Source organism: Orbicella franksi, chromosome 9, assembly GCF_964199315.1.
Source record: "Orbicella franksi chromosome 9, jaOrbFran1.1, whole genome shotgun sequence".
NCBI classification, from domain to species: Eukaryota; Metazoa; Cnidaria; class Anthozoa; order Scleractinia; family Merulinidae; genus Orbicella; species Orbicella franksi.
The window spans coordinates 477,405-501,977 of record NC_138153.1 but is presented as its reverse complement, the minus strand read 5'-3'; the positions used below and the strand labels follow the sequence as shown (position 1 = coordinate 501,977).

Here is a 24,573-nt window from a genome sequence, read left to right as displayed (position 1 = left end):
AAACTGTTGGCCTTGTTGTCCGCAAACTCGCTCGTGCTGGCATTGCTCAACAACTGCACGTAAAAGTCTTTCATTTTTTGGTCTTGGGCTTTTGGGTCACGTACAAGCCCCTTTTATCCACCCAACTGTCGTACTTGACTGGCCAACCTTTCCAACGCACCAAGACTTTATCCCCTTTTCGTTTGACGATCTTGTCGATGCGGAACAGATCGTCGTCTTTCACGTTCACCTTTTGCAAATCCTGCGCGTAAAACGTACCCTCGACCGCCGTACCGTCCCATTCTTCCACCTTGTACATGGTGACCCTCCCAGGACGCACCCGGCGTATCACAAACACCTCTTCGGTCCATCCGGGTAAATACCCTTTCTTGAACTGACGGAACTTCTTGTTCAGTCTCACACGATCCCCGACTTTGAGTTGCGGTTTCTTCAATTTCCCTTTTTTCTTTTTTCCGTAAAGAGTCTCCCACACGTCCTCGCTATTGCCCAAAGTCACTTGATCGGGAGCCATCTTGATACTGCGATGATACGATCGATTGTACCCTCGGACCAAATCTTGTAACACGGGCACATACGTCATCGTATTCTTCACGGTGAAGTACCGGTACATACGTTCCTTCAGGGTCCGATTGAACCGTTCCACCACACTGGATTTCGTATCCCCGCGCGTCGAAAAATGATGAATGCCTTTCTGCTTCATCAAATCCTGAAACGTCTTGTTGTAGAATTCCTTCCCGTCGTCCGTCTGGAGATTGATGGGTTTTCTACCTCCTTTCAGGATCTTAGACATGGCTTCCGTCACCGCTTTACCCGTCTTGTTCTTCAAGGGCTGGACCCAGGCGTGCTTGGAAAACACGTCCACCACCGTCAAGAGATAACGATACCCTCGATTGTACCTCGAAATATTGATCACCTCGATCAGGTCGGCCGTCCACTGCTCGTCGATGCCGAACACCACCACCGGGACCGTGGGAAACCGACGACGTCTGGGTTTGTGAAACGTGTACTTCAAATCCCGTTGCAGGACCTCGCGAGCGCGTCGTACCGAGATCTTATTGGCCCGGGCGAATCGCGTCAGACCGCCCAGACTACCGGGTCTAGAAGGATCCCGATACCGTCCCAGTAACGTCCCGGTCGAAAGCGGCTTTTGCTTCTTCTTTTGACCTTTCTTCATAGTCGATAAAGTTTGTAAATGCACTGTCTCCACAACTCGAAACGCTGCTCACGTACCTCCAGATACTTCTTAAATGAATCGGGTTGCCGTTTCAACCACAAGATATAAACCACAAAACGCATCACGTTGGGTTCGACGTCGGTATAGTCAAACACCTCCAAGGGCGAATCACCGAAGTCGTACGGGATGGGTTCACCCTGACCGTATCGCTCGTAGACTCTATCGCACTTGGAACACAAGGTCGTCCAACTCCATCGATCGGCCATGGTCGCACACACTCTCGAGATCAACCAACTCAAGGTATGAGACATAATGATTTGAACTCAATTTTTATTCACACTTTCTTATATGTACAAAAAACGTCGTGCCTGATTGGTTCTTAGGAAAAAATCGACTCCGATTGGCTAAAAACGAAAAAGAAGGCAAGAAAGACCTAGTCCGAATCTGAAAAGTATTGAACACATTCCGTGTTCTTACATTCTTGACCGTACTCATTATCACAGTCCTCCTCAAAGGTATCCATGGCATAATATTTACAATTTCTCCAATCACAATCCCCTTTACCGGGTCTCCACTTCAGGGCTTCCTCCTCGTTCCCCCTCACACAGAATGCTTGTCGCATACTCTCTCTACACTCACCACACAGGTCATCCTCATCGGCTTCGAGGGCGCGGAAGAAAAACCGATCCTTCCACAGATCACGCTGACGCATGATATCGTAGATCAACTCTTCCAATTTCAGACACGTTTCCTTGTGAGCGCACCTGTTGAAATTCAGTATCTCCTCCACCCTGGGACTCTTGTCGTTCTCCAACACCCGTCGTGACAGGTCGCGAGCGAACCGCAAGGGTTCAAACAGATCACGGATGGCATCGCTCATCATGTACGTGAGGTTATCCGTGGCGATCAAACAGGCACGCTCGGTGTCCAGGGTGGGATCCCGACAATGAACGAATTTGAATTGACCGCTACCACTTCTGTACATCACGCGACACCACTCACCACAGAACAAAAACACATGTTCGTTCTTCTTCATCATCTCCAAAATCGTACCACCCCAGTCAGGACGACGTCTCATCATGAGATCGAAAGACCACAGACTATCGGGTATTTGACCTAACGGTTCGAAGAGATTGTCAAAAATGTACAGGTCCACCTTGGCATCCGGAATGACATCGAGATCTCTTAAAGTGTGTACCTTCTGATCCACGATCTGCTCCACGAGGTCACGAATCTGGTTCGAGTTGCTATAGTAAGTCATCTCTTGCCTCGTCAAACCTCTTTCTTCCGAGATACGACAATTCAGGATGGTGCTTCGGGTCTCCCCAGTCAGTCAGGTGTCTTCGAAGCCTAGTGAACAAGAGATCAACCACGTGCAATTCTAAGTTAATTATCCTCGTATAGGGTGACTTCTTGCCTTCTTCTTCGATTAGATCCAAATTGTCAGAAGCTCGATTCAAATAGCGTCTCAGATCTTCAATGATCTCTTCAAAGTCCTTGTCAGTCAAAATCCTATGAGTCATCACCGCGTCAAGAGCAAGTCGAGAATGATTCGCTGCGTCCAACGGGCTCCTTTTATACCCACGCCGTGGATCCACTTTCACTCAGTACTTTCCCGGATCACGTGCCCACTTCAGATCCCGCCAATCGGAACGAAGACCGTCACATGATCCCATCACACCACCCGAATACGATTGGTCGTCAAAAACGGCCATAAAGTCGAACCACGCATTCCATCACGAGTCACTTTTTCTCAGCAGGCGTCATGGATTCACACGTCGAACCCGACAGGAAAAAGAAAAAGAAAAAGAAGGAGGCGCGTAAGAAACTGAAACTGCTCTTGCCCCAGAGAGTGGAAGGAGAAGTAGGAGGTAAACAACTACAATCCACCTTAGATAGATGGTTATTCAAAAAACCTCGTACCAGACTACGTTTCAACGAACGCGTCCTCTTCAAAGAGATCACCCCTGACTCCGTCAGTTGGACCACCGTCCCTCTCAAAGGCTTCTCGCAGCCATGGAGCGCCTTTTCGATCCAACGGCAAGAAGTCAAAAGCCGAATGAAAAGTAACCATTACAAGCGAAGGCAAAGACTGACCCCCAAGAACGTGCGAAAAACCACTCACATCCTAGAAACCATGCGACGGGAAAACACCTTGTTGGGATACTAACTCGTTCTCTATCTTCACAGACTCAAAACTACCTGCCATTCAAGGCGGATGCATGACCTTGATAAGAGACTCACCTCCTCGAACCATGCAAGTCCTGGAAGCCATGGGACTCGACAAATTCAAGAAAGACGACCTCGTAGAATTACCACCTGAAGTTGACGACCGAGGAGAATTCACCGAAGTCCAAGTGTTGGAGGAATTCGACCCCGATCAGTTCCTGAACCAACTGAAACCACAAGATCCCACTTGCCCGCGTTGTATGGTACCCATGGAATATGGAAGAGTGAAAACCCCAGACGGCAGTACCTGGTGGGAGTATTACCGATGCCCCTCTTCCAGATTCTACACCAAGTGTTATGTGACCTGTGGCGTCAAAGAGGTGGGCACCTACCTGAGACGCGTCGAAGAACAGACCCACCCCTGCTACAGGAACATCGACCCGGCTCGTTTCCGATGTCTATGCAGCAAATCCCTGGTCTTAGCCACCTCACACTCTCAGTCCAACCCGGACAGGCTCTATCTCAAGTGTCCCAAGCGTACCTGCAAGTTCTTTCAATGGATCGACGAATACCCGCGAGGAGTCGCCGAAGCCATACTGATCAATGGACAGAACCCAAACTAAGAAAAAAAGACAGACACAGTTTTTGTAAAACACACACTCCGATTTTTATTTCACACTATTTACATGTTGGGTAATCTATCCTCCGCGTCGATCATGGCTCTCATTGTCACTTGAGTACATTTGTTAAAAGTACCGTAATAAAAGTCAATTGTGAGGATATAGCGTCTCGCTGTCTTCTTTTGTCTCCTAGTCCACGTGGACTGAAAAGGCTCGAAACCGTAGCACAACATCAGTCTGTGATACGTGATCCGGTCCACGGGCGGCTTCACCTTCACGTCCCATACAAGGTTCTTACGTATGGTCAGGATCGAGTTAAACAAAGTTCTCCCGAAACACTTCTCGATTCTCCGGTACCTGCTATGACTTCGGGTCCAGTTCTCTCTCTGCTCATCCATGAAAAACAGGATCTGGTGTAACATCACCTCCAGCTGGCTAGAATCTTTGAGTTGTGTCAGCCATCGTCGGCCCACCAACAAATCCCGGATGGGAAAATTCATATCCTCATAGAATCGGGTCCAGGGTGCCTCCATTTGGTCAATGGCTTCCTCATACGTAACCTCGGGCTTTCTAGGTACATGGTTTTGTAAACCAATCTCTCTCAAGGCCATGACTGCGCTCAATACAAGTTCAAAACTCAGAGTGAAGATCGGGGGCGACGCGGATTCGCCTTATGAAGATCCGTCCAGCCAATCACAGATCAAGACCAAGTCACGTGTTACCCAGACCCAGGGGATACGGGGTATCCCCCTACCACACCCACTCACGGTAGGAGACTGGACACCATTATACCGTGTGTATAAAAAATCGAGTTGGACCGTTCACTTTTCACTCTGAGTTATTCAACTTGTATGAGCGCCCACTACAGAAGACTGTGGATACTAACGTTGCTGTGGCTTCTCAAAATACCGAGTGAGTGAGTATGGAAATATTAGAGCAGTGTAACATAGAGTTGACCACCAGGGAAAAGCGGGTGAGAGAGTGGATGAAGGACGAAGATGAAGAGACACCCTTGTACATAGACTTAGAACAACTTTTAGATTTTATCCGGGTGGCCCTAGACGAACTAGATCTTTTATTCCTGGAGGAGAGGCTAGGGACCCTCGACGAGGACGAGATCAATGATTTAGTCATCCATGTAGACTTTGTCCGCGACACTTACCATCAACTGCTTCAATTCTAGACATGCAACAACCCCTCCATTGCCACGTGTGCAAACAGCTGAGACCCTGCTGCCGCCAACCCATCCTAGAATTAAGCAGAAATGGAACCCACACCCAATTCGTACGCGCGATCACGGGACCTCTGAGAAAAGAATGGGGACTAGGGTGCGTTTATGCAACCTGTTGCGGAGTCATCTACGGGATGTACCACAACATGGAAACCGAACGTTACGAACCCGTCTTCCTGGGAAACGGTTACAACCAGGCCCTGTCACGTGTCAAGCACGTCAAATCGTTTATTGATTGTTATCCCGAAGAAAAAGAGGGCGCCGGTCAATAGGACCGTGCACACGTCCCACACTGTCAATTTAAGTAGTGGTGTGTCCAATAAAAAATTGTTTTTTGCTCTATTTTCAGACTCCATATCTCGATTTCCTAACCCCCTATGTATATGCTGCAAGGAAGGATACACCTCCAATCACAGTATCAGAGACTACTTCCTGACTCCCTGTTGCGACCAATTCTTTCACGGAACCTGCAAAGCCCTCCACACCTGGTGGTTGAAACCCTCCGAAAGACTCTGCCCTCATTGTAAAGCGGTGAATTTCGGACTGCCTCCCGATGACAACCCCAAAACCAAGTCCTAAAGAGGTAAGCGCTTCGATGGTCTAATGGTGAAGACGTTGAGTTGTGGCCTCAAAGACCCAGGTTCGATTCCTGGTCGGGGCATTAAAAATTCTTTTTTCTTTTTTCACCTAGAGACCCCTGGCCTGTAAAATACGTTTGGACGAACCCCACCCCGACGAAGATGTCATGCTCCTTTTCCTCACCCAACACTTTCCCTACCCCTGGTACATGCGAAGAGACCTCTCCAAAGTCTGGCCCTTCGGACGCGTGTTCGAATCCTCCTCAGGCTTTCACGGAGAATTTCTCACCCCGCAGACCATGATGCTATCCCTCGTGCACCTGGGAACCAATGACGTGCAAGCAATCAGGATGATGCAAAAAATCACGCAACAAACCATGTACATTCTCTCGTTAAACGATCTTTATTAGTGTTACAGGCATGAATAAAAATGTTTTTTCACTCCTCTGATTTTGGTGGTGGTGGTTTTTTTACAATTTGTTTGACAAATGCTCGGTACGCCAACTCGTCTCGGTTCTCCCAACTGCTCTTCCACGCTTCCCATCCGTCCTCAAATCCATCCGGCAACTTCTCCAAACACACAGGGTCTTTAAACGAGACTGACTGGTCAGCAAGCATCTTCTCAGACAGCATTTTTCGGAACCTCATCACCTCATCCGCCAGCTTCGTCACCTCTTTCCTCAGAACGACATCCATGGCGTGAGAAACGGCGTTTTTCATTATCTTTCCAAGAATACCGTCATGAACAGCATCCAACACTCTCGATGCAAACTCCTCTCTCGGAATGTCAGCCGGCAACGCTCCTGAAGGAATACTAATCACCTCCACCTTCGTCTTGCTCTCCTCTGAAGACATCTTCTTGTCGCGGATCTCAAAACAACAATACTCACTCGACACTCACGCAAACCCTTTTATTCCCATCCGAACCTCGATTTCATGCACGTGACAACCTCGCTCTCATGGATTGGCTATCTCCTTATTTGGGCATGCACGTGACCTGTGACGTCACGGCGGCCATGTTTTGCACACCTGGGCGCCATCTTGGATTTTACAATTTAAGAGAATGTATGGGAAAACCTTGGTCACGTGGTATCATCCCTGCCTCCTGATTGGCTACTGCCCCAACAGGCGCTATTGACTACTCGTAGACGATCTCATTCTCTCTTGGAACAGCCGAGCCGTCTAATTGGAAGCCGAACTGGTCGATGACCAGTTTTACATCTTGAAGTTTCCTCAAAGCTCACGAAAGACTGGAATAAAACGAGGGATCGATGAGACAAATTCGGACTACGTTCTCCGTGCCGCATTCGTCGAGATCCACTGAATCAGCGTCCCCCACGAAACTTTCAAATTCATCCCGAAAGCAATACTGGTAAGACGAATTCACCAAATCCTCCATAAACGGGTTCTTGTGGTCTTTAAGGACTTTAAACAGCTCTTTCATCGCTCCGGTTTCTTTACCCTCGTGACAGGGGACCTAAGATTGAGAAATACTTAAGAGGTTGATTCCGGTTCTTTCATAATAACCAGCATTCGCCTGGTCAACAAGTGATCAGTGATTTTCAGTACCGAGGAAATTCATCGTTAGTGTACTTTGAAATTCCAGGCTAAATAAAAGTTGTTGAATCTAACCGTTGGAATTATCTTGGACACTTCTACGTTTGATGTAAAGCCTGACTTTCGCTATTTTTTATTTATTAATATTATTTTTTTTTTCATGCCTTGTAATAAGCCGGTAAAAGAGTTGTTACACTTTATCACTGATTAGTGTTACTTATGTCAATTTTACGATTGGAATAAAGTTGTTACCTGAGTTGCGAAGACATCCACGCTGCACTCCAGGAGGGCACGGTGGATAACAAGAGGACTACACGGCGCACCATTTGGCGTGGTCAGAGCGATCCAGTAACTCACACATGGGCACAACTTCTGATTTATGATTGTGGAGTGACTTGCAACCCATTCTTGGCTTGTTGAATTTCCCAATTGACTCGAATCTGGAAATTCGTCTGCATCATCGCTCCCCTCTTCCTCGACATGTGCTTTTTTCCTGCTTTGTTCTTTCTTTAGACTTTGCGTGCTAATGGCGCTGAAAAAGAATGCGACATTCTTTATGCCTGCAAAATAGACGAAACAAGATATTATTCACTGAATCTGCATCAATTTATTCCACCAAAACAACGACAGAAAAGCTCGACATTTCAAACAACAAACATATAAACAAACCTTGCAGAGCTTTATCACAGGCATCTCTAGTGCGACACACGCCATTCCACGCATTTTCAAAACCTTCCTCCTGAACTTTGCAAGCACATTTTGCACTGATAAGACTACATTTTCCCAGAACTACCGGGCTCAAGTAGCACAACGCAGCGCTTTTTATCGTCCTGCTGTATAGTTGACGGCATGGATAACGAGCCCTCTGCATCTTGAACGACGATGTAAGCCTTGAAACGTGTTTCGCTTTTATAGAGAGAAGACTTGTGAATTTCCCGGGCATAATTATACCACACAAATGCAATCAACAGAAGACGTAATTATTTGTTTTAAATGGCCAATTGTGACACGCTATCAGTTCGCAGATGCTTTCCAGTGAGTTTTCTAGACGACTTTTCTCGCCACTTAATTTTCATGTCGATGCCATTTTTTGTCGCACTGGTCAGCAATCAACAGTTATTTTACACCAAACAATAAACTCGATTAACAAGCCACAGTGACGGTAAATTCGTGTGAGAGGAATTTAGGAAATGATGTCTACTCATGGTCCCAGTAGGGGCTATCAACAACATCAACCAGAACTAATGAGGCAAGCGAAAAGAGTTGAGAAAACATTATCTACAGCGGCGTGTTTTCACCGTGTATCACACAATTATTACGACTCATGTTAAAAACACGAACAAGAATAAATAAACTGAGACAGTTCTCATCTTGATGTTGGGGAAGGTAGGAAAGCGACGTATCAGTGTCACTGGCTTTTGAAGAAAGATGTAACATTTTCTATGTCACCGCAAATGTGGGATGTGGTTCAATAAAAACAGTTGAAACAGAATATAGAAACCAGAGATAAGTAAAATCTTGTATTTTAAAGGCCAAAGGATAAAAGCGCAAAATGTTATGCTTTAGTTTTACAAAGAGATATTAAAACAAATCTGAACATTTTCGCAAAATCCGTGAAATCCGTCCTTTCCGCCGTGATTACAAGAAAGTTTCATCCAACTGCCTCCCAGTACTGGAAGTTTCCACCGAAGGTTTTTCCTATTAATGGCGGAAAGGACGGATTTTACGGATTTTGCGGATTTTTTAATTTAATTTAAATCTTCTCTTTAAAACTGTAAGTATAATATAAATAATATATTATAATATATCGTTAATAATATTTTACTTACAGTTTTAAAGAGAAGAATTAAATAAAATCAATTGAAAAAATCCGCGAAATCCGCGAAATCCGTCCTTTCCGCCATTAATAGGAAAAACCTTCGGTGGAAACTTCCAGTACTGGGAGGCAGTTAAGTGAAACTTTTTACTAAACACGGCGGAAAAGACGGATTTCACGGATTTTGAAACATTGATAGATTTAACTTAGTCATTCCCTTCCATGTCTCAGTCAAGTGTCTCCTTGTGAGAGAACAGTTTGGACCGTTTACCTTTAATTTTTCAACTTTGTTTCAAAATCCAACAACGTTGCTGTTTTTCAATTTTATATTGACTGGGAAATTGCAGTTCAACTTCTAAATGCTTTTACGCCATGGAGCGACAATGAAATGATATAATATCTCAGACTTAACAGATTTAACGAAAAGTAGCAAAAGGAACGAGGACATTTGGGAAACGATCCTTTACATTTCCCAAAAATTTATCATGGCGTGTTTCGCTGCCTTTGAGCGAAACAAACTTCACCAGTTTTTAAAGATTGTTTCCTTTTCACCTAAGCGCTCGATTTACGCTTTTTTGAGTTTTTCTTTAGTCTTTGCCTCGTTTTTTCGCTGATTTTAAGTTTTGTTGGCTGTTCCCATATTCCAAAAGGAACGTTCCTCAAGTATCGACTGTTCCTCGTTTTTGTGTTCCTATTGACTATAAGAGGACCAGATTTTTTGCATGGTAGGAACAAAACGTTCACTCTAGTGTAAAAGAGGAACATTTCGTTCCGAGTTCCCAACTGTAAATGGAACATATTGTTCTCAAACTGATAAATTAAGACTGTTTTGTTCCGAGTTCCTTTCTGTGCATGGAACACATTGTTCCGAAATTGATAAACTAGGACTGTTTTGTTCCGAGGTCCCCTCTGTAAATGGAACACATTATTCCCAAATTGGTCATTTAGGACTGTTTTGTTCCGAGTTGCTATCAGTTGATGGAACACATTGTTCCCAAATTGGTCATTTAGGACTGTTTTGTTCCGAGTTCCTATCTGTAAATGGAACACATTGTTCCCAAATTGGTCATTTAGGACTGTTTTGTTCCGCGTTCCTATCTGTTAATGGAACACATTGTTCCCAAATTGGTCATTTAGGACTGTTTTGTTCCGCGTTCCTATCTGTAAATGGAACACATTGTTCCCAAATCGGTCATTTAGGACTGTTTTGTTCCGAGTTTCTATCTGTAAATGGAACACATTGTTCCCAAATTGGTCATTTAGGACTGTTTTGTTCCGCGTTCCTATCTGTTAATGGAACACATTGTTCCCAAATCGGTCATTTAGGACTGTTTTGTTCCGCGTTCCTATCTGTTAATGGAACACATTGTTCCCAAATTGGTCATTTAGGACTGTTTTGTTCCGCGTTCCTATCTGTAAATGGAACACATTGTTCCCAAATCGGTCATTTAGGACTGTTTTGTTCCGAGTTTCTATCTGTAAATGGAACACATTGTTCCCAAATTGGTCATTTAGGACTGTTTTGCTCCGCGTTCCTATCTGTAAATGGAACACATTGTTCCCAAATCGGTCATTTAGGACTGTTTTGTTCCGAGTTTCTATCTGTTGATGGAACACATTGTTCCCAAATTGGTAAATTAGGACTGTTTTGTTCCGAATTCTCATCTGCCAATGGAACATACCGTTCCCAAATTGATATTTTTGTTCCGAATTCCCATCTGTGAATGGAACAGTTCGTTCCCAGATTGGCCACTTATTACGAAATATAGGACTGTTTTGTTCCGAGTTCCTATCTGTAAATGGAACATATTGTTCCCAAATTGATAATTTAGGACCTTTTCTTCCGAGTTCCTCTCTGTGAATGGAACACATTGTTCCCAAATTGGTCATTTAGGACTGTTTTGTTCCGAGTTGCTATCTGTTGATGGAACACATTGTTCCCAAATTAGTCATTTAGGACTGTTTTGTTCCAGTTTCTATCTGTTGATGGAACAAATTGTTCCCAAGTTAGTCATTTAGGACTGTTTTGTTCCGAGTTTCTATCTGTTGATGGAACACGTTGTTCTCAAGTTGGTCATTTAGGACTGTTTTGTTCCGAATTCCCATCTGTGAATGGAACAGTTCGTTCCCAAATTGGCCACTTATTACGAAATATAGCACTGTTTTGTTCCGAGTTCCTATCTGTAAATGGAACATATTGTTCCCAAATTGATAATTTAGGACCTTTTCTTCCGAGTTCCTCTCTGTGAATGGAACACATTGTTCCCAAATTGGTCATTTGGGACCAGATTTCGGACCATTTCTCTGCGCATTCCTATTTTGTTCCCAAATGGAGGTGTACTTTGTAAGGCAAACAATAGGGCGCGCTCAGACCTGCTTGGGCAAGTTTGGTTGCATGTCACTGTCATGAATTTTGCACAATAGTAATGAGGGCGGGCAAGTAAGGGCATGACTTGGCAAATACAAACATATATGCAGTTCCTTTGCTTGTCATCGGCTCCTTGGTTATGGGTCAGATTTAAAGGAGATCGTGTTGGCCAAATGCTCTTCAAAAGGCAAAAATGAGCAAGAAGTGCAAGGTCAATTGGTCGGATATCGATGGAGCATCACCCAAACCAAAACGGCTTCACTTGGAAAAGGATGAAACCGACAGCTTGTATCACTGCCCAATACAAGAGTGTGACCATGGTGGATTTCAAAGTCAAAGAGGGTGCAGAAAACACGTTAATACCAAGCACAGTTGGTTCTTTTATTTCGATGAAAAGCCCAATTCGAAAGAAATCACAGATTCGCTAAAGGTAGCAAGAAATATTCCAATGGTGAACACAATTCAAGATCAAACAAGTGAGACTACAAAACATGCCGGAAAGTTACTTCCCTCATTTTCATTGTCGTGTGACATTGGCGAAGTATTCACGAGATGGTTGACTGGAAGTGGTGGCGGTTGCAAGAAAGATCGCGCAGCTCAACAAATAGTGACAAGATGCTTTAAGTTTCTTAGATTTTGTTGTGAAGACGAGGAAGAGTTGACATTTGACGTGGTGGACTTTAGTCTGTGTTCTCCAAATTTGTTGTTCAAGTTTATCGACTACTTACAAGACGAATGCAAGCTTGGACATGGTGGACGTTTAGGCTACATAGATGCCATTTCTGAAATGATCGACTTCAGAAAGCTGCATGGCGCATCAGAGGCAGTCTTTCGAAAGTTCTCTGCAACAGAGCTGTACCTCAAAAGAGCGCGAAAGACGGTTGCTAAGATGATGAGATTGCAGTGGACACAATATTTAGACATCGAAACACTAGAAGCGAGAGGCCATTGGGCAACAATGGAGGAGTTGTTGGAGGTGGTGAAATTCCATCTGCCGCGCTACGAGAATACCGTGAAGATTTGCAAATCGAGTCCAACTCAAGTTAACCCTTCAGACTTGACATTTGCCACGAAATTCGTTGCCATGTATCTGTTCATCAAAGTGAAGGGGTCGCGTCCCATGACTTATCAATATTTGACGGTGGACATGATTGCTACAGCTAAGGAAAAGGGTGGATTCATTGATCAGAAAACGTTCAAGACTGCTGGAAAGTATGGATTTGATTCTTTGATTCTGACCGATGCAAACATGCAAGTTCTCAATGGCTACATCTCGAACGTCAGACCTTTGCTTAAACCCCAGTGCGATTTCGTTCTCGTCAACAGAAATGGGGGCCAACATGGTAAATTGGGGGAGATCATGAGCAAACTGGTGTTCGATGCAATTGGAAAGTACATCCATCCCACGCGTTATCGCCAAATTGTTGAAACGCAGAGCCTCAATGAGCTCACTAGCGAGGAGCAGAGGATTTTGTCGGAAGACCAAAAACACAGCTCTGCTGTTGCCAAAGTTCACTATCAAAAGCAACGATCCCGTGAAGTTGCTTTGAAGGGTCACGAGTGCCTGCAAAAACTTCAAGGTGCCAAGGGTTCAGAGGTGGACGAGGACGTCCACGCAAGACTCAGAGATTCAACTTCCGAGGCCGGGCCTTCAGTTGGAAGAGTGCAAAATATCAACTCCTCCCCCAATAGGGACGCCCTGCCTAAAAGAATCTTGCGCTCTCAGAGGAACATTCGTCGTGTTTTGAAATTCACAAAAGAAGAGGACGATTTTCTAAAGGAAGGGATAACTAAGCACGGGTTTGGACAGTGGACTGCTATTTTGAGAGATGACGATTTCCAATTTCAAGACGGAAGAACAGCGGACTCTCTAAAGAAAAGGGCTGGAATGAAGATGCCACTCGGTTAGCAATTCAACTAGCAAAAAACAACAAATGCACACCAACTAAAATGCAGAGGAAACTGGACCATTTAATTATCGCAATTCGACAAACAGCTAGCCTGTTAACACATCTACGGAACGCGTTTTATAAATGATAAAGTGTAGTAAACTCTAATTTCTTGGACAAAAAAGTCTATTCTTGTAACGAGTTATCGTAGGTACATGTAGCGTTCTGAGTGCCTAATTCTATCCTATCTATTATTAATTCTAATTCTATCCTAATTATCAAACTACTGAAAAAGACCACCCTACGGCCTATCTTACGAGGAAAAAACACCGCTTTTACTTTTGACTAGTAAAGTATCGAGTTAGAACGTTCTGGGATTTTTTGACTGCTCGTTGACTGCTGGATTGCCTCTTTCGCTTCTTTTTGTTAGAAGTACTAGCTCGAAGTAGTTCAGCAGAGACTGCACAGTCGTCGAAGCTTGAATGAGGCACAGACGCACCACTTGTGCTCGGAAGAGGAGTGATGAAAATACTCTGTACCTCTTCCGTCTCATCCACTCCATTACACTGCTGCGTGATGAAAAGACTCTGCTCGTCATCCGTCTCATGTGCATGTTGCTGTACTCCCTCGGTTTCTGAACTGAGGACAGGCAACACAGGCAGCCTTTCAGCAACGCTTGTGACTAGGTGGTGCTGCTCTTTTCTCAGCAGTCAAAGAGCGGTGCACACTTTGATTCGTTCTTGGACGGCCTCGGCAGTGTTGAAAGTGCCCAAGGACTCGTGATGCATTTTTAACTTGTCGCACAGGACCTTCATCCAATCTTTGACGTTCAAGCGAACCGTGGGATCGCTACTGCGTTGATATTCGTCGCAGCAGGTCTTTAGCTCGACCTCAGTGGCTCTTATCCAGGTGCCTTCGAACGCTCGACGGGCTTTCTCGCGTCTTTCTTGCTCTTGGTGCGCTTCTTGTTCGTCGCAGTGCTCCTGCAGTTGTCTTTGAATTTGACTTGGCATCGCTTCGTCGGGGTCTTCTGGCAACAGTTCGGCAATCTCGCTGCTGACACCCCTCTCTCTCAGGAAAGATCTTCTTGCTTCATGTAGTTCATGTTTCCGCCGATTCTCTTCTTCCTTCTCTCTGACGCGCGTGTGCAAGATGCTGGCAATTTGTCTATGTCTCAGGGAGCCTGTGGAAGATAGAGCAAGTGCTGTCCTCAAGTTACGAATGGGCTGGTCGTCATCCGAGTCCACTTTATCGTCACTGGCAGCGTCAGCTGTTGTGGCTGGCTCGCCCGTCTCTTCAAGAGCGTCAGTCCAGACGTCTGCGAGAGGCAACGCTCGTAAAGCGTCCTTCTCCTCGTCTTTAAGAACGCCGTCACCGATTTGCTCTTCTTCCAAGCTGCTGTCGGAGCTTTCTTCTTGGTCTGTCGTCGGACGCGCTTTCGTCGAGGCCCACACAACACAATCCATGGAGTGCTTTCTGAGCCACTCTGCAGCTTTCTTCCTTGGGTTAGGCAGACTCTTGAAGACATAGTTCCTTAGCCTACGGTCCATTGCTGGTTGATCTTCTGGTCCGAATTCAAGTTTCTGTTGTGCTGTTAAAAGCATCGGGCAACGGTTAATGAATGACTTAGCTGTTTGATACTTGATGTCACAGGCCGTGTAACCTCCCTGCGTTAGGATTTTCCAGTCATCTATATCTAGTGTGGAAGGATTCGCTTCGTCCACGAAGATTACTTCTGTGAAGTGATTGATCATGGCCTTATTGAAGACGCGCTGTTTAGTGATAGTCGCTATGTTGCCATGATGTACCAGGCCTAGAATTGGTTGAAATAAACTCGTCTTTCCACTATTAGCAGCGCCAATTAGGCAAGGAACTTTGTCTTTGTGTCTCTTTTGATTGTGATTCAAGAGCCTCAAGAAATCTTCGCAAAATTCTTCAATTTCAGCTTCTGTGAGGCTGTTTTCCAAAATTTCTTTGAAATACTTCGGTTCTGGCTCTCTTGTTGGATCGTACGGGGAAAACGCTCGCGGTGTAACATGATCAATGTCCTTGTCCGCGATCACATTCTCCAGGAAGCGACGCTCCTTGATTGACCAGCACTTGCCATCGTTAACCTCAATCAAATTATAATCTACGCGAAGTGGTCGAATGACCTCGCAGTGCGGGTTGGCTAGGATATCGATGACTTTCTTCATGTCCTTTAGAAGTCGCGCCTTGAAGGATTCGTTAGCCGCCAAACTATTAACGAACACCTCCACCTCGCACTTGTAGGAATAGGTGTACTTTGCCTTGTCGCATTTCTTGTACACTTTTCCACCGTACAAAGCGTAGCCCAGCCTCTTCATGGCGATACCGATGTCATTGACAAGCACTGTGAGTTTATCGGACAATCTTGCCTGGTCGTAGACGATCTCATTCTCTCTTGGAACAGCCGAGCCGTCTAATTGGAAGCCGAACTGGTCGATGACCAGTTTTACATCTTGAAGTTTCCTCAAAGCTCACGAAAGACTGGAATAAAACGAGGGATCGACGAGACAAATTCGGACTACGTTCTCCGTGCCGCATTCGTCGAGATCCACTGAATCAGCGTCCCCCACGAAACTTTCAAATTCATCCCGAAAGCAATACTGGTAAGACGAATTCACCAAATCCTCCATAAACGGGTTCTTGTGGTCTTTAAGGACTTTAAACAGCTCTTTCATCGCTCCGGTTTCTTTACCCTCGTGACAGGGGACCTAAGATTGAGAAATACTTAAGAGGTTGATTCCGGTTCTTTCATAATAACCAGCATTCGCCTGGTCAACAAGTGATCAGTGATTTTCAGTACCGAGGAAATTCATCGTTAGTGTACTTTGAAATTCCAGGCTAAATAAAAGTTGTTGAATCTAACCGTTGGAATTATCTTGGACACTTCTACGTTTGATGTAAAGCCTGACTTTCGCTATTTTTTATTTATTAATATTATTTTTTTTTTCATGCCTTGTAATAAGCCGGTAAAAGAGTTGTTACACTTTATCACTGATTAGTGTTACTTATGTCAATTTTACGATTGGAATAAAGTTGTTACCTGAGTTGCGAAGACATCCACGCTGCACTCCAGGAGGGCACGGTGGATAACAAGAGGACTACACGGCGCACCATTTGGCGTGGTCAGAGCGATCCAGTAACTCACACATGGGCACAACTTCTGATTTATGATTGTGGAGTGACTTGCAACCCATTCTTGGCTTGTTGAATTTCCCAATTGACTCGAATCTGGAAATTCGTCTGCATCATCGCTCCCCTCTTCCTCGACATGTGCTTTTTTCCTGCTTTGTTCTTTCTTTAGACTTTGCGTGCTAATGGCGCTGAAAAAGAATGCGACATTCTTTATGCCTGCAAAATAGACGAAACAAGATATTATTCACTGAATCTGCATCAATTTATTCCACCAAAACAACGACAGAAAAGCTCGACATTTCAAACAACACACATATAAACAAACCTTGCAGAGCTTTATCACAGGCATCTCTAGTGCGACACACGCCATTCCACGCATTTTCAAAACCTTCCTCCTGAACTTTGCAAGCACATTTTGCACTGATAAGACTACATTTTCCCAGAACTACCGGGCTCAAGTAGCACAACGCAGCGCTTTTTATCGTCCTGCTGTTTAGTTGACGGCATGGATAACGAGCCCTCTGCATCTTGAACGACGATGGAAGCCTTGAAACGTGTTTCGCTTTTATAGAGAGAAGACTTGTGAATTTCCCGGGCATAATTATACCACACAAATGCAATCAACAGAAGACGTAATTATTTGTTTTAAATGGCCAATTGTGACACGCTATCAGTTCGCAGATGCTTTCCAGTGAGTTTTCTAGACGACTTTTCTCGCCACTTAATTTTCATGTCGATGCCATTTTTTGTCGCACTGGTCAGCAATCAACAGTTATTTTACACCAAACAATAAACTCGATTAACAAGCCACAGTGACGGTAAATTCGTGTGAGAGGAATTTAGGAAATGATGTCTACTCATGGTCCCAGTAGGGGCTATCAACAACATCAACCAGAACTAATGAGGCAAGCGAAAAGAGTTGAGAAAACATTATCTACAGCGGCGTGTTTTCACCGTGTATCACACAATTATTACGACTCATGTTAAAAACACGAACAAGAATAAATAAACTGAGACAGTTCTCATCTTGATGTTGGGGAAGGTAGGAAAGCGACGTATCAGTGTCACTGGCTTTTGAAGAAAGATGTAACATTTTCTATGTCACCGCAAATGTGGGATGTGGTTCAATAAAAACAGTTGAAACAGAATATAGAAACCAGAGATAAGTAAAATCTTGTATTTTAAAGGCCAAAGGATAAAAGCGCAAAATGTTATGCTTTAGTTTTACAAAGAGATATTAAAACAAATCTGAACATTTTCGCAAAATCCGTGAAATCCGTCCTTTCCGCCGTGATTACAAGAAAGTTTCATCCAACTGCCTCCCAGTACTGGAAGTTTCCACCGAAGGTTTTTCCTATTAATGGCGGAAAGGACGGATTTTACGGATTTTGCGGATTTTTTAATTTAATTTAAATCTTCTCTTTAAAACTGTAAGTATAATATAAATAATATATTATAATATATCGTTAATAATATTTTACTTACAGTTTTAAAGAGAAGAATTAAATAAAATCAATTGAAAAAATCCGCGAAATCCGCGAAATCCGTCCTTTCCGCCATTAATAGGAAAAACCTTCGGTGGAAACTTCCAGTACTGGGAGGCAGTTAAGTGAAACTTTTTACTAAACACGGCGGAAAAGACGGATTTCACGGATTTTGAAACATTGATAGATTTAACTTAGTCATTCCCTTCCATGTCTCAGTCAAGTGTCTCCTTGTGAGAGAACAGTTTGGACCGTTTACCTTTAATTTTTCAACTTTGTTTCAAAATCCAACAACGTTGCTGTTTTTCAATTTTATATTGACTGGGAAATTGCAGTTCAACTTCTAAATGCTTTTACGCCATGGAGCGACAATGAAATGATATAATATCTCAGACTTAACAGATTTAACGAAAAGTAGCAAAAGGAACGAGGACATTTGGGAAACGATCGGCTCGATTTCCCGGAACTTGGGAGATATTTTCCAGTCCGGCGGACTCTAAAGTAACTCCTGATGGCCTTGCTCTGGAGTGAAATGGACACAGCACAACTTTTTGAACGCTCAATTTTGAGCTTCTGGGCCGAAGCATAGCCCTACTTCACTTTAAGACTGAAAGACTAGCCGAGACCGCTTTACGCGCATCGTGATTTTGGGCTACTTAGGCTCGCCTTCCCGGAACTTGGGAGATAATTCCCAGTCCCGGGCACTCTAAACTCATTCCTGATGGCCTTGGTTTTCAGTGAAATGGACACAGCCAAACTTTTTGAACGTTCACTTTCGAGCTTCTGGGCCGAAATATAGCCCCACTTCACTTTAAGACTGAAAGAGTAGCCGGGACCGCCTTACGCGCATGCTAATTTTGTCGAACTTCGGCTTGATTTCCTGGGACTTGGGGGATATTTTCCAGTCCCGGAAGCTCTAAACTAACTCCTGAATGCCTTGGTTTTTAGTGAAATGGACACAGGTAAAAGGAGCGCACGCTCGGTTTCCAGGTTGTAGACCGAAATATAGCCCCACTTTATTTTAAGACTGAAAGTGTACACGAAACCGCCTTAAGCACATCGAAATTTTTAGCCACTATGGCTCGATATGCCAAAACTTGGGGGATATTTTCCAGTCCCGGGGACTCTACCCTAACTCTTGATGGCCTTAGTTTTCAGTAAAAAGGTCACAGGTAACAGGAGCGCACACTCGGTGTCGAGCTTCTAGGCCGAAATGTAGCCCCAGTTCAGTTTAAGACTGAAAGAGTAAACGACACTGCCGTACGCCTATCGTAATTTTAAGAAAGTATGGCTCAATTTGCCGAAACTTGGAGGATAGCTTCCAGTCTCGAGGATTCTGAACTACCTCCTGATGGACTTAGTTCTTAGTGAAATGGACACAGGTAAAAGGAGAGCACGCTCGGTGTCGAGCTTGTAGAACCGAAATATAGCCCCACTTCATTTTCGGAGTAAACGAGTAGCCGAGACCGCCTTACGCGCATCGTGATTTTGAGCATCTTTGGCTCGATTTGCCGGAATTCGGGCAACATTTTCCAGTCCCGAAGACTCAATGTTAACTCCTGATGAACTTAGTTTTCAGTGATATGTACACAGGCAAAAGGAGCGCACGCTCGGTGTTGAGCTTCTCGGCCGAAATATAGCCCCACTTCATTTTAAGACTGAAAGAGTAGCCGAGACCGCCTTACGCGCATCGTGATTTTGAGCAACTTTGGCTGAATCTGCCCGAATTTGGGAAATATTTTCCAGTCCCAAGGACTCTAAACTAACTCCTGATGGCCTAAGATGTCAGTGAAATGGACACAGGTAAAATTAGCATACGCCCGGTCTCGAGCTTCTAGGTCGAAATATAGCCCCCCTTAATTTTAAGACTGAAAGAGTAGCCGAGACCGCCTTACGCGCATCGTGATTTTGGGCCACGTTTGCTCGATTTCCCGGAAGTTGGCGAATAATTTAAAGTCCCGAGGGCGCTAAACTAACTCCCGATGACCTTGCTTTGCAGTTTAATGAACACAGTAAAACATTCTGAACGCTCACCTTCGAGCTTCAGTGCCGCAATATAGCCCTACTTCAATTTAAGACTGAAAGAATAACCGAGAGCCCGTTACGCGCATCGTAATTTTCATCAACTTCGGCGCCATTTCCTGGAACTTGGAGAATATTTTCCAGTTCCGGGGACTCTAAACTAACTCCTGATTGCCTTGGTTTGCAGTCAAATGGACACAGCAAAACTTTTTGAACGCTCACTTTCGAGCTTGTGGGCCTCAATATAGCCACACTTCACTTTAAGACTGAAACAGTAGCCGAGACCGCGTTACGCGCATCGTGATTTTGAGCAACTTCTGCTGGCTTTCCTGGAACTTGGGGAATCTTTTCCAGTCCCGGGGACTCTAAACTAACTCCTGATGGCCATGGTTTGCAGTCAAATTCACACAGCACAAGTTTTTGAACGAACACTTTCGAGCTTGTAGGCCGAAATATAGTCCCACATCACTTACGACTTAAAGAGTAGCCGAGACCGGCGTGCGTGCATCGTGATTTTGACCAGCTTCGGGTCGATATTCCGGAACTTGGGGGATATTTTCCAGTCCCAGGGACTCTAAACTAACTCTTGATGGCCTTGGTTTGCAGTGAAATGGAGACAGCAAAACTTTTTGAACGCTCACCTTCAAGCTTCTGGGCCGAAATATAGCCCACTTTACTTTAATACTGAAAGAGTAGCCGAGACCGCCTTACGCGCATCGTGATTTTGACAAACTTCGGGGTGATTTCCCGGAACTTGGGGGATATTTTCCAGTCTCTTGGACGCTAAACTAGGTGCCGATGGCCTTGTTTTGCAGTGAAATGGACACAGCAAAGCCTTTTGAAGGCTCACTTTCGAGGTTGTGGGCCGAAATATAGCCATACTTCACTTTAAGACTGAAACAGTAGCCGAGACCACGTTTCGCGCATCGTGATTTTGATCAACTTCGGCTCGATTTCCCGGAACTTGCGAAATATTTTCCAGTCTCGGGGACTCTAAACTAACTCGTGCTGGTCTTGGTTTGCAATGAAAGGGAAACAGAAAAAGTTTTTGAACGCATACTTTCGAGCTTCTGGAGCGAAATAGAACCCCACTTCACTTGAAGACTGAAAGAGTAGCCGAGACCGCCTTACGTGCATGGTGATTTTGACCAACTTCGGCTCGATTTGCCGGAACTAAGGGGATATATTCCAGTTCTGAGGACTCTAAACTAATTCCTCATGGCCTTGGTTTGCAGTAAAATGGACCCTGCAAAGCTTTTTGAACGCTCAATTTCGAGCTTCTGGGCCAAAATATAGCCCCCCATTACTTTAACACTGAAAGAGTAGCCGAGACCGCCTTACGTGCATCGTGATTTTGACAAACTTCGGGTTGATTTCCCGGAACTTGGGGGATATTTTCCAGTCCCGGGGACTCTCAACTAACTCCTGCTTGTCTTGGTTTGCAGTGAAATGGGCACAGCGAAAGTTTTTGAACTCTCACTCTCGAGCTTCTCGGCCAAAATAGAGCCCCATTTTACTTTAAGATTAAAAGAGTAGGCGAGACCGTCTTGAGCGAATCGTGATTTTGACCAATTTCGCGTTTATTTCCCGAAACTTGGGGGATATATTCCAGTCAAAGGGACTCTACAGTAACTCCTGATGGCCTTGGTTTTCAGTGAAATGGACAGAGCACAACTTTGGAGCTTCTGGGCAGAAATATAGCCCCACTTCACTTTAAGACTGAAAGAGTAGATGAGACCGCCTTACGCGATCGTAATTTTGACGAACTTCGAATGGATTTCCCGGAACTAGGGGGATATTTTGCAGTCTCTTGGACGCTAAACTAAGTCCTGATGGCCTTGTTTTGAAGTAAAATGGACACAACAAAACTTTTTGAACGCTCACTTTCTAGCTCGTGGGCAGGAATAAAGCCTCACTTCACTTTAAGACTGAGAAAGTAAGCGAGACGGCCTAACGCGCACCGTGATTTTGACCAACTTCGGCTAAATTTCCCTGAACTTGGGGGGATATTTTCCAGTCCCGAAGACTCTTAACTAACCCCTGATGGCCTTCGTTTGCATTGAAATGGATACACCAAAACTTTTTGAAGCTCACTTTTGAGCTTCTGGGCCGAAATATAGCCCCACTTCACTTTAAGACTGAAAGACTAGCCAAGACCGTCTTGCGCGGATCGTGATTTTGAGCAACGTCTTCTCGATTTTCCGGAACTTGGGAAATATATTGCAGTCCCGGGGTCTCTAAACTAACTCCTGATAGCCTTAGTTTGCAGTGAAATGGACACAGGAAATTTTTTGCAGCGCTCACTTTGGAGCTTCTGGGCCGAAATAGAGCCCCACTTCACTTTAAGACTAAAAGAGTAGCCGAGGCCGCCTTAGGCGCATCGTGATTTTGACCAACTTCGGCTTGAGTTGCCAGAACTTAAAAGATATTTTCCACTCCCGGGGACTCTAAACTAACTCATGATGGCCTTGGTTTTCAGTGAAATTGAGAGAGGAAAACTTTTTGAACGCTCACTTTCGAGCTTCTGGACCGAAATATAGCCCTACTTCACTTTCAGACTCAAAGAGTAGCCGAGACCGCCTTACGCGAATCGTTATTTTCACCAACTTCGTCTCGATTTGGCGGAACTTGGAGGATATTTTCCAGTTCCGGGGACTGTAAACTACTTCCTGAGAGCCTTGCTTTGCAGTGAAATGGGCACAGCATAACTTTTTGAACGCTCACTTTCGAGCTTCTGGGCCAAAATATACAGCCACGTCACTTTAAGACTAAAAGAGTAGCCGAGACTGCTTTACGCGCATCGTGATTTTCACAAACTTCGGCTCGATTTCCCGGAACTTGGGGGATATTTTGATGTCCCAGAGACTGTAAACTATCTCCTGATGTGGCTTGGTTCGCGGTGAAATGGACACAGCAAAACTTTTTGAACTTTCACCTTCGAGCTTCTGGGCCGAAATATAGCCCGAGTTCACTTTAAGAATGAAAGAATAGCCGAGACCGCCTTACGCGCATTGTGATTTTGAGCAACTTTGGCTCGATTTCCCAGGAAATGGGAAATATTTTCCGGTACCGCGGACTCTAAAGTAACTCCTGATTGCCTTGGTTTGCATTGAAATGAAGAGAGCAAAACTTTTTCAACGATTTCTTTCGGGCTTCTGAGCCGAAATATAGCCCCACTTCAGTTTAAGACTGAAAGAGTAGCCGAGACCGGCTTACGCGCATCGTGATTTTGACCAACTTCGGCTCGATTTCCCGAAACTTCGGGGATATATTCAAGTTCCAAGGACTCTAAACTAACCCCTGATGGCTTTGGTCTGCAGTGAAATGGACACAGCAAATTTTTTTGAACGCTTACTTTCGAAATTCTGGGCCGAAATATAGCCCCACTTCACTTTAAGACTGAAATAGTAGCCGAGACTGCCTTAGACGCAGCGTGATTTTGACCAACTTCGGCTTGAGTTGCCAGAACTTAAGGGATATTTTTTAGTCCCGCGGACTCTAAACTAACTTATGATGGCCTTGGTTTTCAGTTAAATTGAGAGAGCAAAACTTTTTGAACGCTCACTTTCGAGCTTCTGGGCCGAAATATACAGCCACGTCACTTCAAGACTAAAAGAGTAGCCGAGATTGCTTGACGCGCATCGTGATTTTGACAAACTTCGGCTCGATTTCCCGGGACTTGGGGGATATTTTGATGTCCTGGACACTGTAAACAATCTGCTGATGCGGGATGGTTTGCGGTGAAATGCACAAAGCGTAACTTTTTAAAGGTTCACTTTCTAACTTCTGGGCCCAAATATAGCCCCACTTTACTTTAAGACTCAAAGAGTAGCCGGGACCGTCTTACGCGCATCGTGATTTTGACCAACTTCCGTTCGATTTCCCGGAACTTCGAAGAGATATTCCAGTCCCGGGGACTCTAAACTAACTGCTGATGGCCTTGGTTTGGAGTGAAATGGACACAGCACATTTTTTCGAACGCTCGCTTTCGAGCTTCTGGGCCGAAATATAGCCCTACTTCACTTTAAGACTGAAAGAGTAGCCGAGACCGCCTTACGCGCATCGTAATTTTGACCAAATTCGGCTCGATTTGCCGGAAGTTGGCGAATATTTTCAATTCCCGGGGAACCTAAACTAACTTCCGATGGCCTTAGTTTGCAGTTAAATGGACACAGCAAAACTTTTTGAACGTTCACCTTCGAGCTTCAGTGCCGCAATATAGCCCTACTTCAATTTAAGACTGAAAGAATAACCGAGAGCCCGTTACGCGCATCGTAATTTTCATCAACTTCGGCGCCATTTCCTGGAACTTGGAGAATATTTTCCAGTTCCGGGGACTCTAAACTAACTCCTGATTGCCTTGGTTTGCAGTCAAATGGACACAGCAAAACTTTTTGAACGCTCACTTTCGAGCTTGTGGGCCTCAATATAGCCACACTTCACTTTAAGACTGAAACACTAGCCGAGACCGCGTTACGCGCATCGTGATTTTGAGCAACTTCTGCT

The 24,573-nt window shown here is 44.7% G+C and overlaps 2 protein-coding genes and 1 non-coding gene across 3 annotated transcripts; 2 read left to right on the top strand and 1 right to left on the bottom strand.

Annotated features, from left to right (window-relative positions):
• Positions 1-1,581: 1,581 nt before the first annotated feature.
• On the bottom strand, positions 1,582-2,437 carry LOC145497663 (uncharacterized). Its single transcript, XM_081477488.1, has one exon. It carries the CDS (start codon positions 2,433-2,435, stop codon positions 1,608-1,610), a length of 828 nt encoding a protein of 275 aa, XP_081333614.1. The 5' UTR covers positions 2,436-2,437; the 3' UTR covers positions 1,582-1,607.
• Positions 2,438-5,783: 3,346 nt separating this feature from the next.
• On the top strand, positions 5,784-5,855 carry Trnah-gug (transfer RNA histidin (anticodon GUG)). Its single transcript has one exon. It is a non-coding gene; the product is annotated as a tRNA-His (tRNA).
• Positions 5,856-11,198: 5,343 nt separating this feature from the next.
• Positions 11,199-13,550, top strand: LOC145497014 (uncharacterized). Its single transcript, XM_081476790.1, has one exon. The coding sequence runs from the start codon at positions 11,707-11,709 to the stop codon at positions 13,420-13,422; it is 1,716 nt and encodes a 571-aa protein (XP_081332916.1). The 5' UTR covers positions 11,199-11,706; the 3' UTR covers positions 13,423-13,550.
• The last annotated feature ends 11,023 nt before the right edge of the window (positions 13,551-24,573 follow it).